Source organism: Guyanagaster necrorhizus (assembly GCF_019112545.1).
Source record: "Guyanagaster necrorhizus MCA 3950 unplaced genomic scaffold BT62scaffold_43, whole genome shotgun sequence".
NCBI lineage: Eukaryota > Fungi > Basidiomycota > Agaricomycetes > Agaricales > Physalacriaceae > Guyanagaster > Guyanagaster necrorhizus.
The window spans coordinates 174,267-192,250 of NW_025064922.1; the positions used below are offsets into that span (position 1 = coordinate 174,267).

General features: G+C 43.5%; 5 protein-coding genes across 5 annotated transcripts; 2 read left to right on the top strand and 3 right to left on the bottom strand.

The window, feature by feature from the left end:
- Nucleotides 1–8,393: 8,393 nt before the first annotated feature.
- Nucleotides 8,394–8,813, top strand: BT62DRAFT_937526 (uncharacterized protein). The gene is made up of 2 exons (XM_043187342.1): nucleotides 8,394–8,560; nucleotides 8,593–8,813. The coding sequence occupies exons 1-2, from the start codon at nucleotides 8,446–8,448 to the stop codon at nucleotides 8,667–8,669; spliced, it is 192 nt and encodes a 63-aa protein (XP_043034428.1). The 5' UTR covers nucleotides 8,394–8,445; the 3' UTR covers nucleotides 8,670–8,813.
- A 168-nt stretch (nucleotides 8,814–8,981) lies between these two features.
- Nucleotides 8,982–11,793, bottom strand: BT62DRAFT_997422 (uncharacterized protein; the record flags this gene model as incomplete). The annotated part of the gene is given in 9 exon segments (XM_043190653.1): nucleotides 8,982–9,561; nucleotides 9,622–10,493; nucleotides 10,545–10,888; nucleotides 10,943–11,263; nucleotides 11,283–11,379; nucleotides 11,433–11,459; nucleotides 11,512–11,556; nucleotides 11,611–11,628; nucleotides 11,684–11,793. 9 exon segments carry the CDS (start codon nucleotides 11,791–11,793, stop codon nucleotides 9,245–9,247), a joined length of 2,151 nt encoding a protein of 716 aa, XP_043034429.1. The 3' UTR covers nucleotides 8,982–9,244.
- BT62DRAFT_558055 (uncharacterized protein) lies at nucleotides 11,613–12,723 on the bottom strand. The gene is made up of 2 exons (XM_043181389.1): nucleotides 11,938–12,723; nucleotides 11,613–11,882 (listed from the first exon to the last, which is right to left on the bottom strand). Exons 1-2 carry the CDS (start codon nucleotides 12,579–12,581, stop codon nucleotides 11,828–11,830), a joined length of 699 nt encoding a protein of 232 aa, XP_043034430.1. The 5' UTR covers nucleotides 12,582–12,723; the 3' UTR covers nucleotides 11,613–11,827.
- Nucleotides 12,724–13,848: 1,125 nt separating this feature from the next.
- On the top strand, nucleotides 13,849–15,012 carry BT62DRAFT_558085 (uncharacterized protein). Its single transcript, XM_043181390.1, has 4 exons — nucleotides 13,849–13,958; nucleotides 14,013–14,356; nucleotides 14,413–14,597; nucleotides 14,650–15,012. The coding sequence occupies exons 2-4, from the start codon at nucleotides 14,112–14,114 to the stop codon at nucleotides 14,898–14,900; spliced, it is 681 nt and encodes a 226-aa protein (XP_043034431.1). The 5' UTR covers nucleotides 13,849–13,958; nucleotides 14,013–14,111; the 3' UTR covers nucleotides 14,901–15,012.
- A 231-nt stretch (nucleotides 15,013–15,243) lies between these two features.
- BT62DRAFT_909386 (general substrate transporter) lies at nucleotides 15,244–17,255 on the bottom strand (the record flags this gene model as incomplete). The annotated part of the gene is made up of 9 exons (XM_043183741.1): nucleotides 15,244–15,480; nucleotides 15,537–15,722; nucleotides 15,781–16,057; nucleotides 16,105–16,153; nucleotides 16,206–16,576; nucleotides 16,630–16,713; nucleotides 16,766–16,930; nucleotides 16,987–17,101; nucleotides 17,153–17,255. The coding sequence occupies 9 exons, from the start codon at nucleotides 17,253–17,255 to the stop codon at nucleotides 15,244–15,246; spliced, it is 1,587 nt and encodes a 528-aa protein (XP_043034432.1).
- Between the last annotated feature and the right edge of the window lie 729 nt (nucleotides 17,256–17,984).

Here is a 17,984-nt window from a genome sequence, read left to right on the forward strand (position 1 = left end):
CACACTCTATTCAACACATCAGTGAACTCAGTCAGTCTAACCTGAAGTGCGAGATTCTGAACTGTTTATCACATGTTGATAGTCACATAGAGTTTAGGCTTAACAATTTCCAATTGACTACTTGAGATCATTATTAATATCCCTCATAGCTGGGCTTTAAACAAATGCTATATGATAAGTTCATTGATCTGGCAGTGCAAGAAGTGCACAAACAGAAGATCAAAGACTACAAAATGGGTGATAAAGTGGCTATAGACTACTTCAACAAGCTAGAATAGCTTGTGAAACTCACTGATATTTGAGATGACATGACAAACAATAGGCAAATGATCAAGGCTCTCAAGAGAGGTGTTCTCTTCTCCTATGTTACAATTATCTCTGCTATCAGCATTAAAGCACTAATGCTGGTAGAATATGATGAATGAAAAGAGAGAGTTATTAAGATGTATAAGAAGTGACAAAGACAGAAAGTGAAACAATCAACACTGCAAGACTATTCAAAGAAGTCAACACTGCTAACCTCAAACAATGTCAAATTGAAAACAACTATCAGGAAATCATCAGGAACCTCAATGGCCCCAGTCTATGGCATGCAGAAGACAGGAATGGAAACAACTTATACAGGAGTGGAAAAGCCTATAGACATTGACCAAATGAAAAAAGAAGAAAAGTGCTTCAACTGTGGGCAGAAGAGCCATATAGCCAAGGACTGCCCAAAGAAGAAACAAACCAGAAAAGATATTCAAGCTCAGATTGTGGAGCTTCAGAAGGAAGAAAAAGAGCTCAGCATAGATGCAAAGATAAAGAAAGTAAAAGATGGGGCTGACCAGTGAGCAATTCCATTGGATCAGCCAAAGACTTTCATAGTGTGCTAATAGCAGCCACTAGTTGGACTGACAGTATTTTTACAGTTACTCCTATGCATATTCTATATGAGCATTTGAATATACTCTGACTTTTAACTCTACATGCTGATAAATCACAAAAAAAAACTCAAATGTCTATAGGCTGAACAGGAGCAGAGAGCCCCAACAGCTGGCTCCAACTATTCAGGACTAAATAGACATGGTGAGCCATCAAAGATGTCAAAACAAAAGAAGTGGCAAAAGCAGTGCTTTAGAACTGGGTCCATAAGACTTGAGCCAAAGAAGTCATTGACAATGCCATTGAAGAAATCCAGAAGGCCAAGCATTGCTATGCCCTGGAATAGCTCAACAAACTCTGGGGACCAAAAAGGTTTATCTGATGGTCTAAAACTCCAGAATGAGATCTGTTAGTGAAGATACAAATTAAAACACTTATATCTTGAACTACATATATAGTGACAGCTTTAATCAACAGTGATTGTACTGGTAGCTCCATTAACTGGGCCTTTATTGAAAAGTACCATCTTCTGACAAGAGCAACTGCTGTGCCCATACTGGTATATAATGCTGATGGCATAAAAAACCAAGCCAGCTCTATTACCAAGTTTATCAAGTTATGACTCATGATTAGAGATCATTTTGAAAGGATTGATCTCACTGTAACAGACCTTGGAATAAAAGAAGTGTTCCTCAGACATGACTGATTAATCAGGTACAACCTGCTGATCAACTGAAAAACCAGAAAAATAACGTTTGCCTATTACAGATGTCATAAACTTCTGTTCAAGCTATCAGATCAAGATTCTGAGGATCAGTGGGATGAAGAAATGGAAGATGGGGAGACCATCCTCACCATTAATCTCCAATATGAAATACACCTTCAAGCCATGCACTATGCCAACTATTTAGCTGCTAAAGCTAACAAGCAGAAGGAGGAGAGGATATTTGAGGAGATGGTATCTGAGTGGGCATGAGACTTCAAGAATCTGTTCAAGAAGGAAAGCTTCAATGAGCTCTCTAAATCCAAACCCTGAGATCATACCATTGAGTTAATTCCAAACACTAATACCAATCTTGACTGCAAGATATATTCACTCAGGAACAATGAACAGCAGAAGCTCAACAAGTTTCTCAATGAAAACTTGTCCAGCAGGAGGATCAGACTATCTAAATCTCCTATAGCATCACTATTCTTCTTTGTCAAGAAGAAGAACAGCAAACTCTATCTAGTCTAAGACTATCAGGAGCTTAATGAGATGATGATTAAAAATCATCATCCTCTTCCTTTGATCTTGGAACTGATAGACAAGCTACAGGGTGCTAAGTACTACATCAAACTCGATGTCTGATGGAGATACAACAATATATAAATTAAAAAAGGCAATAAATGAAAGGCAGCCTTCTGGACTAACTGAGGATTATTTGAGCCAACTGTTATGTTCTTCAGACTCACCAACTCCTCCACAATATTTCAATGGATGATGAATGATATCTTTAAAGATCTCATCTCCACTGGAAAAGTCATTATTTACCTTGACAACATCCTAATCATGTCAAAAATAAAGGAAGAACATAGGAGGTTGATATGACAAGTGTTGAGCCTCATGAGGAAGCACAAATTGTTCTTTAAAGCAGAGAAGTGTGAATTAAAGATACTTGAAACTAAGTACCTTAGAGTAATCATCAGTGAGGAGAGTATATAAATGGATCTCATCAAAGTCACAGGCATCACTGAATGGCTGGCACTCACCAAGAAAAAGGAACTTCAATCTTTTCTAAAGTTCACAAACTTTTATCAATAGTTTATCCAGAACTACAGTAAAATAGTTTGTCCTATGATGCAGCTCACAGGAAATTCCTCTTGGATATGAGGTTTCTCTCAACAAACTGCCTTCCATGAACTCAAGAAGCAACTAGTGGAGGATGTAGTCCTGGCAGTCCTGACACAGAAAGGAAAATTCCATATAGAGGCTGACTCTAGTGAGAGAGCCATCAGAGCCATACTATCCTAAGAACAGGATGGTAAATGGTGATCAGTGGCTTTTCTCTCAAAAGCACTATCAACCACAGAGCAAAATTATGAAATTTACAACAAAGAGTTGCTCACCATAATGCTCACTCTGGAAGAATAGTGACATTACCTGATCAGGGCCATGGAGGAATTTGAGATCTGGACTGACCATCAGAACCTGCAATACTTTTGTCAACCACAGAAGCTAAACTAGAGGCAAGCCTGCTGGATGATAGAGCTCAGCCAGTATCAATACACTTTGCACCATAAGGCCAGAGTTGCTAACAAAAAGGCCAATCTTTTCAGTCAGCACACTGATCACAATCAGAGAGGAAACAATAATGAAGAAATAATATTATTGCAGCCTGAACACTTTTAGGCTATGATAATGCCAATGAAGAAAGAGATCTATGAACAGATCAAAAGTGCCATAAGAAATACAAGCAAATAGGATCAGAAAGTAGCTTCCTCCCTAAATCATGAGCAAGAGATGACAAAAGAAGGAGGAATAATTTGCTATGATAGGCAAATCTATATCTCAAGAGACCAGGCATTGGGGGGTGAAATTATCACCACCTGCCATGACCACATAACTGCCAGACATCCAGGCATTGCCAAAACAAAGAAACTCATACTACAGGAATATTGGTGGCTGAAACTGGGCAATGATATTATCAGATATGTCAAAGCCTGTGAAACTTGCCAACAAGGGAAGATATCTATGTAACCATGAGCAGTGCCTCTACATCCAAATGAGGTTCCAACAGCCTTATGGATCTATATTTCAGTTGACATGATCACTAGACTCCCAGAATGCAATGGCTATGATGCTATCATCATCATCATTGACCAGTTCTCAAAGGCAATCATTCTGATTGCATACTCAATAGAACTCACATCAGAGAGGTGGGCTAAAATTCTTCATGATGAGATCTATAGCAAGTATGGCATGCTGCAGATAGTTATCTCAGACTGAGGTCCACAATTCATCTCTAGATTCCTAGATGACTTGTACTGCCTCCTGAACATCAAACAAAACATGTCTATAGCCTATCATCTGCAAACCAATGGGCAAACAGAACAGATGAATTAGAAAGTCAAAAAATATCTTTGACTATTTATCAATTATCAACAAGATGACTAGATAGAATGGCTGGTGCTTGCAGCCTTTTAACATAATAATCATGTTCATTCAGCCACTAGAAAAACACTATTCTTTGTCAACTATAGCTGACACCCAAATATTGCTATAACTGAATGAATGCACACCTTGACCCCTGCATCCAGTGACTTTGCTGCCATGATGACAAAAATTCACAATAAAATAAAGGCTGCTCTTGAGAAAGCAGCCTCCACCATGAAAACACAATATAATCATCACTGTCACCTTGTCTATGACTATTCCATCCATGACAAAGTCTGGCTAAATACTACCAATCTCCATCTACCCAGACTGAAATGCAAACTTGATGATAAACACACTGGTCCCTTTCCCATTATTGCAAAGATCAAGACCTCCACATATCACCTTCACCTTTCAACACATTGGCAAATTCACAACATCTTTAACAAATTCCTTCTAACACCTTATATCACATCTGCTTTCTCAAACCAGAAACACTCATCACCACCACCAGACCTAATTGATGATGAAGAATATTATAAAATCAATCAAATATTACACTACAAACTCTGAAAAATCAAGGTGTATAGTGATGGCATGACAACAACTATTGATTATTTGGTTAGTTGGAAGGGTTACAGCTCTGAATCTAATCAGTGAGTAAATAAAAAATGAATGGATGCAGTGGATGCTATATGTGATTATAAACTATCCCTAATTAAGCCATCAGAACAATGGTCTTAAGGAGAAGGTAATGTTATGATTTTATCCTTATTCTATTTCTTTTCTATGACTAACCCCTATCTATACTTAGTCAGAATACCTAGACAAGCACTTAAAACCATGAGACCAAGCTTAGTCATCATAACTAGGCTGAGTCTGTCATTGTCTTTTGATGCAACAGTGTTGTCTGACAATGCATAATCAGTCTTTTATATGCAGTAGCAATGTCCAAGAACAAAGAGCACAAAAGACATGACAACACACAATAGGTAGCCATATTATTAGTTACAACTTGTATAGTATTTAAGGAGGCTCACTCTTGCTGGTAATCTCCAGCTTCAAGCTAAAGTTTACTTTCACACTATTCTATACTCAAGCCAATCCTAAGGCCTTATGACATACCAATCAGAATATGCATTAGTGGACTCTGTCAATCATCTGAAGTGCAAGGTGACATCAGTTTATCATGTGGTTCTGCTCACATGATGCTTGGGTCTAACACTGTGAGGACTGTATTTTAGTGAAATATGCTTGCTATCTCTTTGATGAGCCCACCAATCTCAATATTGACTCACTGGAGCTTGTTGCAATGAATTTATGGAAATCATCTCAAATAGTGTCACTGAATGGAAAGACTTATATGATGATATTCACTGATAGTGGTACATCATTCAAGGTGGGGGAATTTCTAGCAGACAAAGCAGATGATACTACTATAGCTGCTTTTGACAGATATAAGCATATGGCTGAGACTCAGACTGGCTGAAAGCTTAAGCATGTACATGCTGATCATGCTTTTGCAGAGGTAAAGTGAAAACAATACTGCAAGGAGCATGGGATCATTCTGGAATTAACTGCATTCCACTCATCAGCCCAAAATAGATTAGCTAAACATGTCTTACACACCACCATGAAGGATACAAGAGCTCTACTAAGTGACTCTAGCCTTGCTGACCATTACTAGGTTAGGACCATCTCTATATCAATCTTCATATAAAACCTTATTCCTTCAAGTCACCATCCTGGAGTGGTACCAGCAGAGGGTTTCTCAAAGCAACAACAGGATGTGAGATTTTTATGAGTGTTCAAATCCACTTGCTAGGCAAAGAAACCTATAGCTGATGGGATTTTGGTAGATAGCAGAACTAAATTCAATGATTGATCAAAGAAATGCATCTTTCTCAAATATTCAGAGTCTAATTACTGTGTACTCAATCAATTGAAACATGTGTTCATATCTCATAATATCATCTTTGATGAAGGACCAGTGCACTGAAGTGTGAGTATGGGGGAGACAGAGAATGAACTTGCACTCACTACTTCTACTTATACTGAAATGCCTATGCTAACTGAGTCAATGCCAGATGCTCCCATAGAATTAACTCTTCACTGATCAATATGCTTAATGCATTCTAGTGCTAATACTGCCAAATCTCTGATATCAAAGCAATGAGAGGCCAGGGCTCATATAAGTGGAAATGATTAGGCAATTAACAGCAAATAGCCATATGCTTCAATAGCTTCTGGTAACTCACCTGATCTATATATCTCACAAAATTATCACAATACACTGCATATTGATAAAAAGTGATAAGAGGTAGCTATGGATATGAAATACCAAATGCATATGATGAAGCATATATGGAACCTAGTTGACAGACCAGTGGGTGTAAGTGTGATAGATTGTAAATAGGTCTATGGTATGAAATGGGATGGCAATAGTAATTGGATCAGAAATAAGGTGAGGCTTGTTAGGAAGGACTACACTCAACAGTATGGACTCAACTATAATGATACTTAGACTGTGATGACTCATCTTGAATCTGTATAGATGTCAGCTGCTGTTACAGCAAAGCTTGATCTTGTCTTATAGCAAGTGGACTTTGTTTCAGCATACTTGAATAGTGAGACAAAAGAAAACATCTATATGTATCAGCTTCCAGGATACATAGTCAAAGAACAAGAGAATAAAGTGTGCAAACTCATTCATACTATTTATGAGACTATGCAGGATGGCTATAATTGGTTTGAGACACTTGAGAAAACCTACAAAGACCTTGGATACCATGCATCAAAGACAGACCCATGCATATGCACTATTTTTGAGTCTGGAGATAAGTATACTATCACAGATACATACACTGATGATTTGTGAGGAGCATTGTTGACTACAGAAAAGGCAAGCCAACAGAAGAAGGAATTAGAGAAGAAATAGAAGCTCACTGATATGGGAGAGAACCATTACTTTCTGGAGATGAAGATTGAATAAGACCTCAAGGCTAGCACTATCACCTTCTTGCAGTGCCTATATTAGGAGAATATATTCCTAGACTTCAATCTTAGATATGTATAGTTATGAACCACCCTTTTATCTGTCAGAATCATACTTGACAAATCACAGTCTCTGAATACTCAAGCAAAGAAGGATGCTATAGAAAGATTCCTATACTGATAACTGCTAGACCACATTATGTGGTGACAGCTTGCAACTTATCCTGACTTGTGCTTCTCTGTGAGCCTGCTTGCTCACTTCCAGTCTAACCCAGGGATGGAGCACTGAAAAGCATTAATATATATCCTTGGATATATAAAGGGGATAATAGACCTTAGTATCTCTTTCTCACATGAGCAGCCATTAATGCCTGTTGGATTTGTAGATACAGACTATAGAAGTTGTAAGGATATGACTTGTTTGACATCTAGCTATGTCTTCACTATAGTGGGTGGTCCAATTTGCTGAAGCTCAAAGTATCAGGCTACTGTCACCCTGTCCACTGTTGAGGCTGAATATATTTTTCTTACTTTTGCAGTGCAACAGATGATATGAATATTGTCTTAGATAGATGAGGTCTAACTACCTCAACCTTGCCTTGATGTATTGTACAGTGACAACCAGAGTGCTGTGGCATTAATGACAAACACATGGTCTCATTAGAAAGTCAAGCATATCTATATTTGAGAACATTTCATTAGAGAGCTTGTGAAAGACAGTGAATTACATTTTGAGTTTGTTTGAGGGAATGCAAACTCTGCAGATATGTTTACTAAGCTTTTGCCTCATGATATGCACAATGGTTTTCGGCCTAAGAGCGTTTTCCTCACAGTAGCTGCCACGGTAATCGACGAATGAAACCAGCATTTATATGTCAGCACCGTCGTCGGGGAGAAGCTTGTAAGGGAGTAAAACACCTTCAACGAGGGAGCTAATTGGTTCTTCATGATGTTGTTGTTTTTTTTTGCTCGAAAACGTACACCGTGGAGGCCCAATGGGCTGGGAGTAACAGATTTCGAGGGATGGAACGGGCCCTCAGGCTTCAGGCATAAATGAAGATCATGGGTGTAGAAAGAAAGCTGTTGCCAAGCGAAGTGTGAAAAGGAAATCTGTTGACACGCCACTTTCGCGTCGTTGATCATCATGTGAAAAATTTGCCGCTCTCGGTTGAGTTACCTGGCTGTGGAGTTTGCTGCGCCCTTCACGCTGCCTGTCGACTTTCTATACGTGAGTATAATTTCTGATTCTGCCTCTTTTCTAAGCATGCTAAAATGGAACCCTCAGGTTCAAGCGGTGACGTTATGGTGAGCATTCCGTAGGCTTATATTCTCCGGTGCTAGCTTACTATCGAATAAATAGGTTCCGGTCAACAATCGCGCTCTTCAATTTCCGTGTATCCCCCATTTTTGACATAGAAGATCACGATTCTGGTATCTATCTGCCCCCCACTATGTCGCCACGGCTGTCTGCATCCACGCCGTACAACCATCTCCGGTCCCAGACACACCTTTCCGACACCAGGGGATCCAACGGTGCCGTCCGCTTCTCCTCGCGAGCCCTCCCCAGTGCGAACGGCGGCTTCCCCCCCCCTTCCTAGTTCCCTATGCATGTCATAACCACCACCGGCCTGTCACCCACCACTGCGCTATGGATAATGCAATGTATTGCCGATAGGTGTGCCCAAGTCCACCATCGACACCTACGGGCCCTAACTCCACCCACCTGCAACATTCTTGGTCATATTCGCAATGGTACGGTACATATCATCCTAGAACTTTTTGGATGCCACTCGTTTTCACCTTGCGGCACGTTTCTGCAGAATAAAACTTCCTTCCTATCTCCATGAATGCATCATATATTTCGAAGTATGATTGAGTATAAGTTGAAATTCCTTGTGGAGCACGGCCATAAGTTTCTATCGCTTTGTTGTATTCTCTTCTTTATATTCGGAAACAAGAAAATTAAGGATAAGAGTGTTGGCATGGCCATTGATCAGATATCTTTCCTACGCTCTGAATTCTACACCATGCACCTAAAAGATGAAGAAGCCGAAGGAATATGGTGGTCATTTTTTATGGAACGCTGTATACGAAACTAAGAACGTGAACTGCTTTCTCGTATGATGGTATGACTACACATCGTGTATCACGAATAGACTGCAGAGTGGAAGGGAAACAATGACAAGGCAGCCGCTGAAGGTATCGAATCCAAAGGAAATTACTTACCGATATGAACGCCACGTTTCATCTTCACGGCCCAGTAGCTGAACCTGCCCGCTGAACAAGTGTGACACATATCGAGTCCCATATAGGTTTCCTTTTCATCGGTTTTGACTTGCTCTCGCGGTCGCCGACGAAAGGCGACTTTTGGATGATACCCGACAAGTCTATATTCTCCGTCGAAAAGAAGAGCTTCAAGAAGCCAACATCAACATCTTGTCCCTCCCTTAGTGCGTACATATGCGGCACAGTCCCACTCGCGCCGTACCCGATGGTCAACAACTCTCTGGCAGGAAGAGAAACATCAACGGCGCCATCTTTTGCACTTCCCGGCTGATAGTACGAATCTGAAAAGGCAGGTGATCTGGTCAGTCGAACGGGAAGTGAGGATCAGCAAGACAGCGCACCGATGCTCAAATCACTGACATCAAAATAGAACATCGAAACATAAAGAGGTACCGACATCGTATTGGTTATCTTGAATCCATACATTGCGTCCTCATCGACATTGACGGAAATCACACCTTCAATGTTCAGATTATCGCCATCGGGTTCCAAAATCTCTTGTAAGTCATCTGTGAACTTCCCGGTCTCTTTAAGCTTCATACACTCGAGCGTGACGTTGCTGGCCAGGGGGGCCCCTTGGCTAGTAGAACAATGAAGGTGCCAGTAAAAATCAGCGGAACACTGAAGAATGCGGTGGATAGTGTCTGAATCATCGATTTTGACTTTGAATGGCATGCGTGTTAGCTCATGTTGTCGACAGCGCTCATCCATGATCTCGAAATGGACAACATCACCATCCGCGCCAATGACCAGATCCGGCTTATCGCTGCGCTTCTCCACCAAACGGAATCGCCTCTTTGCTGCTTCGATGCTTTGCATCTCGTCGGCTATCTGCTTAAAGACACCGAGTAATTTTATATCAGGCTCGATGAAAAGGCAAATATCCTGTCCCTCGCCGACTCCAGTCTGCAAGGCATATCCAATACTAGCAAGGGAGAATGGTGTTTCATCGCCGCGCGGAGCGAAATCGCACGTGGTGGTAAAAGCGGTGGTGGTTGAAGCAACGACAGTTCCAAGCACAGATACCACGTTTCTATCAGCGAAGACAACGAACTCGGCCTTGCTTGTGATCCCATGGGCCTCGCCAGCTTCCAAAGTGTACCGTCCCGGCATGCCAGAGGCACGGATGGGGTATAATTCACATTGTGGGTTGGTTACTTTGGAATTGAAAAGATATCGGTTTTGGTGGACTCCTTTGCACTGTGGATCTTGCCTATAACAGATAGATCAGTTTTAGTAGACTAGGATACGAAAGTGGGCCTACGCGGGAAGATCAGGCAGATTGGTTATTACATCCTTGTATGTAAGCTTGTCGACGCCGTTGTCCTGTAACAAGATCAACAACGCTGAAGTAAAGGCGCCACGTCCGAGTTTCTCCATGGCTGCCTGTCCCGCTTTACATGCTGAAAGGAGCATATGTGACGACAGACCGGACTTCTCGAATCCCTTTGCAACGACACCCGCCCGAGCATCCGGCTCAATGTCATGCAAGAGGTCTTGATCAACTGTATAAGTCTTAGAGAGATCGGTCCCGCGAACGGCAAAAGTAGGATCATTGCCTTCCATTCGCGTGCCCGAGCCAGAGTGACAACAATCAAAAATGACGGTCTGTCGATGCACTTGATCAGATACCATGCATGATAAGAACAGGTGGAACCTTACGATGTTGTCAGATTTTTTCGCAGCGAGGTCTGCAAGAAGATGAGAGAGCCTCACATCTAGTACTCCTTGACCTCGCTTGGAGTCACTCGACTCGCTAGGATCAAAGTCGTGTGAAACAAGCATTTGTATTTTCTTGCTGGTGCTGGGCCATCCAGACGGCGCATCCGCTTCGGCTCCGTGCCCTGCATAGTAGATGAGAATCGGGTCGTCCTTTTTGATTGCTGCATTGTCCCCAAGCCTCTTAATCTCTGTCTCGATAGTAACTCTCGTGGCATCCTCGTTGCGAAGATTCTTGATTTGGTCTTTTGGAACGAGGAGTCTCTTGCAAAAATGTATTGACTGCGTCAGCATCGGCAACTGCACCCTTCAGATCTCGGACCCCATTCGAAAAGTATTTGTCGATGCCAATAACCAGTGCATATAGGGGCGGGGTAGAGCTAACAATCCCATAATCAGTACGTATATCCTAGGACGTGAAAATAAAACCAACCATCCAAAGGTAATAGGCTGAGGAGGACTATGAAGGATAGAGTCATTATGGGTCATTCAGATGGACAGGATCTACGTACGACGGAAGAGATTCAGGCTTTTGCTCTGGAAGACCATCTATAAACCTGAAAGGTTTGAACGTTAATCAGTTGATCGTCTTCTGCACAACGATCTCTTACGTTGGAGGAGGCGGGGACCTGTCGAAACCAGAGATGCAATAGGAATCGTCAGGAGAATTGGAAAGTTACTGACAAGCCCAGATGCCATAGCAGATCTGATACAGTACTGACTGTGATGTTGAGCCAGTGAAGAAACATCCAGATGGAAGACGGAGACGCAAGAGTGGATTGTGCAATGTACATGTGATTTGGACCACATGGTAAAGAAGCACGACACTTATAGATGTGGCAAGGCCCGTTTCATCTGATTCTCTGAACAATGTAAAAAACTGCTGCAAAGGAGATCCGTCCGTGCATTGACACCTTCCGTCAATCGGTGCCACTTACCAGCCATGGATCGTTGCGCTTGCCAATAGAAACACCGGATAAGATATTATCAGAGAATGGTGCTGTGGTCGGGTCATATTAGTCGGCGTCGAGTTATTGCTTGAGGGCAGCGCATTGGGAGCGGTATGATTTGAAGCCTCCTCAAGCTGTTTACGAGCCTCTTTATTCACAGCACAGGTAGATGTTATCGCAAGTAAAGCTGGCGCTATCTTCGCTATCTGGTCCTGAATGCCATTCATCCACCGCGAGAACAGCAAGTCCCACGATATCTGCTCGTTTTTTTTTCGCACAAAAGTCAGGCACTCGGCCAAACGTATGGACTCAATGCAAAGAATGCCCAATTTATAAGCGCATTTTTGGTATAGCTGGGGAGAGGTGTTGATAGAACACGTTGGAGACGAAGTGTGGAGGCAAGCGCATACCGGGGAAGTGGAAATGAGGCTCGTCGATCTGCCTGCTGTGGTACGAGACAGCATCCAAGTGTTTGTATAGAAAAAACCGGCCACTTGAGAGCTATCGCGAACGAAAGCAGAAATGCAATGCGCAAGCGAAACATGCCCTGCGTATTCGCCTTCGGATGAATTCGGTGAATGGAACAAAGGGAAAAGCGCCGATGGTCGCAAATCCCGCCTTACGCGATGCATTCGCGACGATTTGAAGCCGACCTGCAACCGTTATGTCTAGGGTACGCGGCCACAAGAATTGCGCTCGTGAGGTGTTGCCTCTTCGCGTAGGGGGACAAACGTCATCAAGAAGACCAGAAGAAAAGTATGTCTCTAGCTGAGACTGAAAGTCTTGGATGGAATCGATACTCTTCGGGCACAGCCTTTGCAGGCTAGAGTAGTAGTTTAGAGAAGGGGAGGAGAGAATACTGTTGAACGCGAAGGCAGCGGGTGACAAAGGAGTGGGAGAGCGGAAAAGGGGCTGGTTTAGCATCCCAGGATAGTCAAACGAAGAGGAAATCCCATCGTATTCTGTCGAAGAATGAGAAAAGTGATTTGACCATCTCATCAGGAAACTCACTAAATGGCAAGTAACCGGACTGAGATGGACCCACAGATACTGTCGAAGATCGACTACGGGCGATAAACTACGAATCGACGCGTTCTGTACGGCTGTAATATCCATATTATATCTTAAAAGCATATATCTATGTCTCCGGGAGCACCGCTAGCATGTAGAGCAAGAGAGGGACGTCGTTGGTGAAAGCAGATTCCAAGTTTGGATGTGCGCCACAATGCCGTTTTCCGGCCATCCCGGAATCCGGACCGAATTCACTGATACCGTTCTCGACGCCCCTCTCATCACCGAACTTTCTGTCTGACATGCTGCTTGCTGCTCTCACGTTTACTGCCGCGAATTGCTACCACTGAACCTCTGTTGGAGCTTTTGTTCTGTCTTTCGGATGTCAATACTCTGGCCCACTGGCACGAATCTGTAGAGCGCTTTGTCATCATCAAGACGCGTATGTTGGATGGTTCTCGCTCTTGGGATTTAGCGCTGACATCGTGTATCTCATAGTCTGCAGATTTTGAGAAGCCGTTTTTAGGACGTTGAAAGAGGACAGCGATCGACGGAGCTGACTACAGGCTTTTGGCAGCATTGTAGGTAATTTCTTCCATATGCCGGGTCATGATTTACAGCTCGCTACATAGGAACATATATCACAACTCGTGTATCTAGAGAAGAGAACCGTTTAATTCAGCAGCGGGTGTGCTCCCACCCAAAGATTGAAGGACGCAAAGAGCCAGTTATACAATACAATCGCAAGAAAGCGCCAAGGTAAGCTGTTCTGATATCTTCTGCTCCTTTCTCTCAACCAAAGTATAGCAATTATAGCATATTTGGGACGATTTTGTACCACGAATGGTTCCCAACGGCTTGCTGTAACTTTGATGATGCTCGAGGATCAGCGAATTGGAAGGTAAGGAGGGCGCATAACTGCCCGCTGCTTTGCATTACTTGAATGAAAGGTCTCAACTGCAGTCAATAGAGGCTGAGAGTTTCTGACGGCCATCAATGTGCGTATAGCTCCTTCTCTCCTTCTCTCGCTGAATTGAATTACCTTTTTATAGGTGGTCTAGGAATCAGCAGCACATTTGGGCTTGTTCTCATCCCACAGCACCACAGCTACAACTATTAACCTTAAGCCAAATTGAAGTCCCTCGCCAATCATGACAACAGTAACCCTGGCACTGGCTCATACGTCAAAAGCTTACGTCCACGTCAGATTCCCCGTCATCCCTATCCACAGCCCTCACCCATCTTATTTTTCGCTTGCATATCCTAGCTTCGATTTTGCGGTCCCCAGAATTGTGTTCCATTCCCTTGCGATCCGCCGGATAGAGTGTTGTCATTCTTGTGCACCGTTTTCCAGACACGCATACCACCCAAGTCGCTTGTTTATCCTAGATTCCAAGTAGGCCTCAAATTACCTTTTATTCAAGTTCTCTGATGCCGATAAACTACAACTAGGTTGGACCAGGGATGGAAACGCTGGAGAAGAGCAGCGAGTTTTTCTTCCAACGGAAATGCCGGTGGGCAATGCGATAAAAACTATGATCATTGTAGAGATTGGCCACCACTTCTGCTGGGCTACTGCGTGACGACTTTACCGATTACCAACGATGTCTACGCTGGAATTCTGTCAGATTTACGAAGTACGCTTACTACTTATAATTCAATGGACCTCGACTAAATCTTGTTTGATAGACTGTCTCTGCCTCCTATTCTCCGACCAAGTGTTGTGCTTCAGTCATCGTCATCCTTCTCTCTCATGTCTCAATACGAGTCGGACTCTGCCGTTCCAGTGCATCCTTACGCTCAGCTTTTTCACGGGTCCCCATCCAGTCCTGACGTACGAATATTTCCTTACCCACCGTATCAACTATGAACTGAGGGATTACCATGCTTCAAAATTGTTGCCGGTCTGTGCTTCGGTTCGATATCATCCATCAGAGTAACGTACCTCTATAGATTGGAGACTCGAACTTCATCTGGCTTTTCTATGTTTTCCCAAGTGTTCAAATGTATATTATCTTATAGATTCAGAATATGATTACGTCCAGATGCTTGGAATGATTACAGAGAGTGAGATGAGCTTGAGTGCTCGAGTTTCAATGAGGCCATTCTTATTATGCAAGTCTAGTCTGTATAAAAGACAATTATCGAAAAGAACTTCCATATTATAGAGGGCCGTTGGAGTCCAATAGTCTTTTGTGGATGACATTGATCACACTGTGGGTATATATAGTTGACATATTTCGTAACACCTTTGTGTCCATTCTTCCTAGGTGTAAGCAGTTTTTACGCATCCACCTCATGCTCAACGTTCTTCACTTGGTTGATACTTCCTCCGTCAACAAAATCCTTCTTCACCTGAGATACCCTCTCTTCATCTGCTAGCAAGTATCGCTCCGGTCGTTCCATCTGAACAGCCTCCTTATGTCGGAAGGCAAAAACCATTCCCCTGTGCTCTCTATACAAACGATCTATATCCTCTAGATGCCTATTCGAAGTCTCAGGATAAAAGAGGTATACAACCTAGAGAAAGCTTGAGCATGCCACCGTCTTTCATCAATAACTATGCATTGACCCACAGGAATAATCATGATATTAAACGTCATCCAGATAAGGTAGAACTTCCAGCCGAGGTTCTGAATGCCTGGAGGCGTAGCTTGTACGACGCAATAGTTGGATATCCAATTGCTCCCCGTGGCCAATGCCGCGCCCATTGTCCGCATTGATAGGGAATTGATTTCCACGGGGTAGAGCCAAGGAATGCCCTACAGTAACATAGCACTCAGAGAACTATCCTGTCAAAAAGGTACGCTCCGCACTCACCTGCCAACAGATCCCGAAGAAGATGTAGTACATGAAGAAAAAAGTGGTCGCGGCGGCACCATAGTTCGGCCTGCCGCGGGAGAGCAAAGCTGTAATGAAGATGTAACATACAGCCTGACCTGCCGCACCCCACATCAAGAGTTTTCTCCGACCGGCTTGTTCGATAAGGTGAAGGCCAGCGAAGGAGAAGACGAGGTACGAGATGGCATTGCAGGCAGCGAGGAGTCGAGAAAGACGGTTCGATAGACCGACGGAGTTCTGTAAGACCAGAGGAAGACTGTGAACAGTCAGCGAAGGAACAGATGTTAAGGGCTTTTAACATACTAGTAGCTGGTGACATTGATCCCGGACAACTGCTGCATCCATTGCGTCCCTAAGGATGGGAGCGTCAGGAACTTAACTCCAATGGAGAACGCATAACTCACCGGCGCCGAGGCCCATACGCTTCACCATACCAGTCTCGCCAGTGCGCCCATGCAAGAGATCCGACAAGCTAGGAGAGGTCTCTCTTTCGATGCGAACTGCCTCCAGAATCTCCGCCTTTTGTGCCATAATGACAGCGTCTGTCGACTTGGCGTGCTCTCCTTCAAGTGCGACGAGGATTGACATACCCTCTGCCTCACGCCCATGAGCGAGAAGCCAACGGGGACTCTCGGGAAGCCACGGAACGGTGCAAAGCATGATGGCGGAAAAGACAAGCTGAAAAGCAAGTGGGAACCTCCAGCTGACGCTCCCTTTGACATAGCTCAGTCCGAACGTCATCCAGTTGCTGATCGCGTATCCCGCAATGTTCATGCTGAGTAGGGACGTTATTCGCGTGCACACGCAGAGATAGAGAAGATTCCATACATCATTCCAAGAACGATAACCTTTCCGCGAAGTGAGGGCTTGGTGGTCTCGCTTTGCCAGACTGGGGCTGAGGCCGTGTTAATGCTACACGGACATCATTGAGAAGAAAAAACGGCAAAAGAACGGGGAAACGCACCCATTGCCTATGCCAGTTATGATGCGAGAAACAATGATTGTAGGTACATTATACGACGCGGTTTGTATGATGGCTCCAATGGACATCACGATGACTCCAAACATGAGCATCTTCTTCCGCCCAAACTTCTCGCCAATAACGAACGAACCCATGGCACCGAAAAAACTGTGAAGACGACTTGTCATATTCGAATGAAAGGCCCGAGACACTAAGCGACCTACCATCCAATATCATACAGAGACACAATTGTGCCTTGGAGGCTCGAGTTGGGGTAGCCCATCTGTTTCAAGAAATCATCCGTGACGATGATCCCGCCAAATACGCCTTGATCATATCCTAACACCTCTACTTGAACAGAAACGTGGGGAAGATGGGGATGGGTCGTACCAAAAAGCGTCATAGCCGTGATGCACGCGATATTGACCCAAGCGTTGAGTGTCATCCCCGTAAAGCCAAAATAAGGCTTCTTCTCTGACTTGACGTTCCACATGGTGAGCAATCTGATGGTGTATGGGCAAGACTCCGAGATCTGATGGCAAAATCGCATTTCTTCAATGGCGACCTTTTATACACCTAATATGTGGCGTCGGACCCTTTCAGATACAGTCGGTATTCGACATCACTTGGTATCGTACTGCGGCCAACCAGAGGTCAGCTGGGCACCGCACGAGGGAAGCAGAGCAGTATACAACGATCCGGAGACCCATTACCTGTTCACGAGACGCGTTTTTGATGTTCCATTTCAGTCTATTCCATTCCCTGCTTGATATCTGATTCCCGTCGCAAGTAGGATAGTCGCACAGAAAGTATCGCATTCCACCAGCATACAAGACCTGAGCATATACCTAAATGACGAGGATAAGAAAAAGCGCAATGAGGGCACATCAGTGAGTACGCACGAAAGATACTTTAGAGGATCGTAATAAATATAAACTGAGCAAAGAAGCGAATGATAAGAATGAGCCAAATGAGGACAACTGTGAAGGTCACCTTGGCATATATAGTCGTTGTTCCTCTACCTGCCGTTCCATTATTACGAACATCTGAGAACCTGAATGAGCATCACGTTTCCACCAAAAATATCCCATAATTGCCTGTCCAAGAAATCCACAAAGGATACCAACAATGCTGATTAGGTATGGCCTACATCCAAAAGTTAGTGACCAAAGTTTGTATGGTAAATGTTGGCCTGGCACGCACTGGAACTCGAACGTTCTGA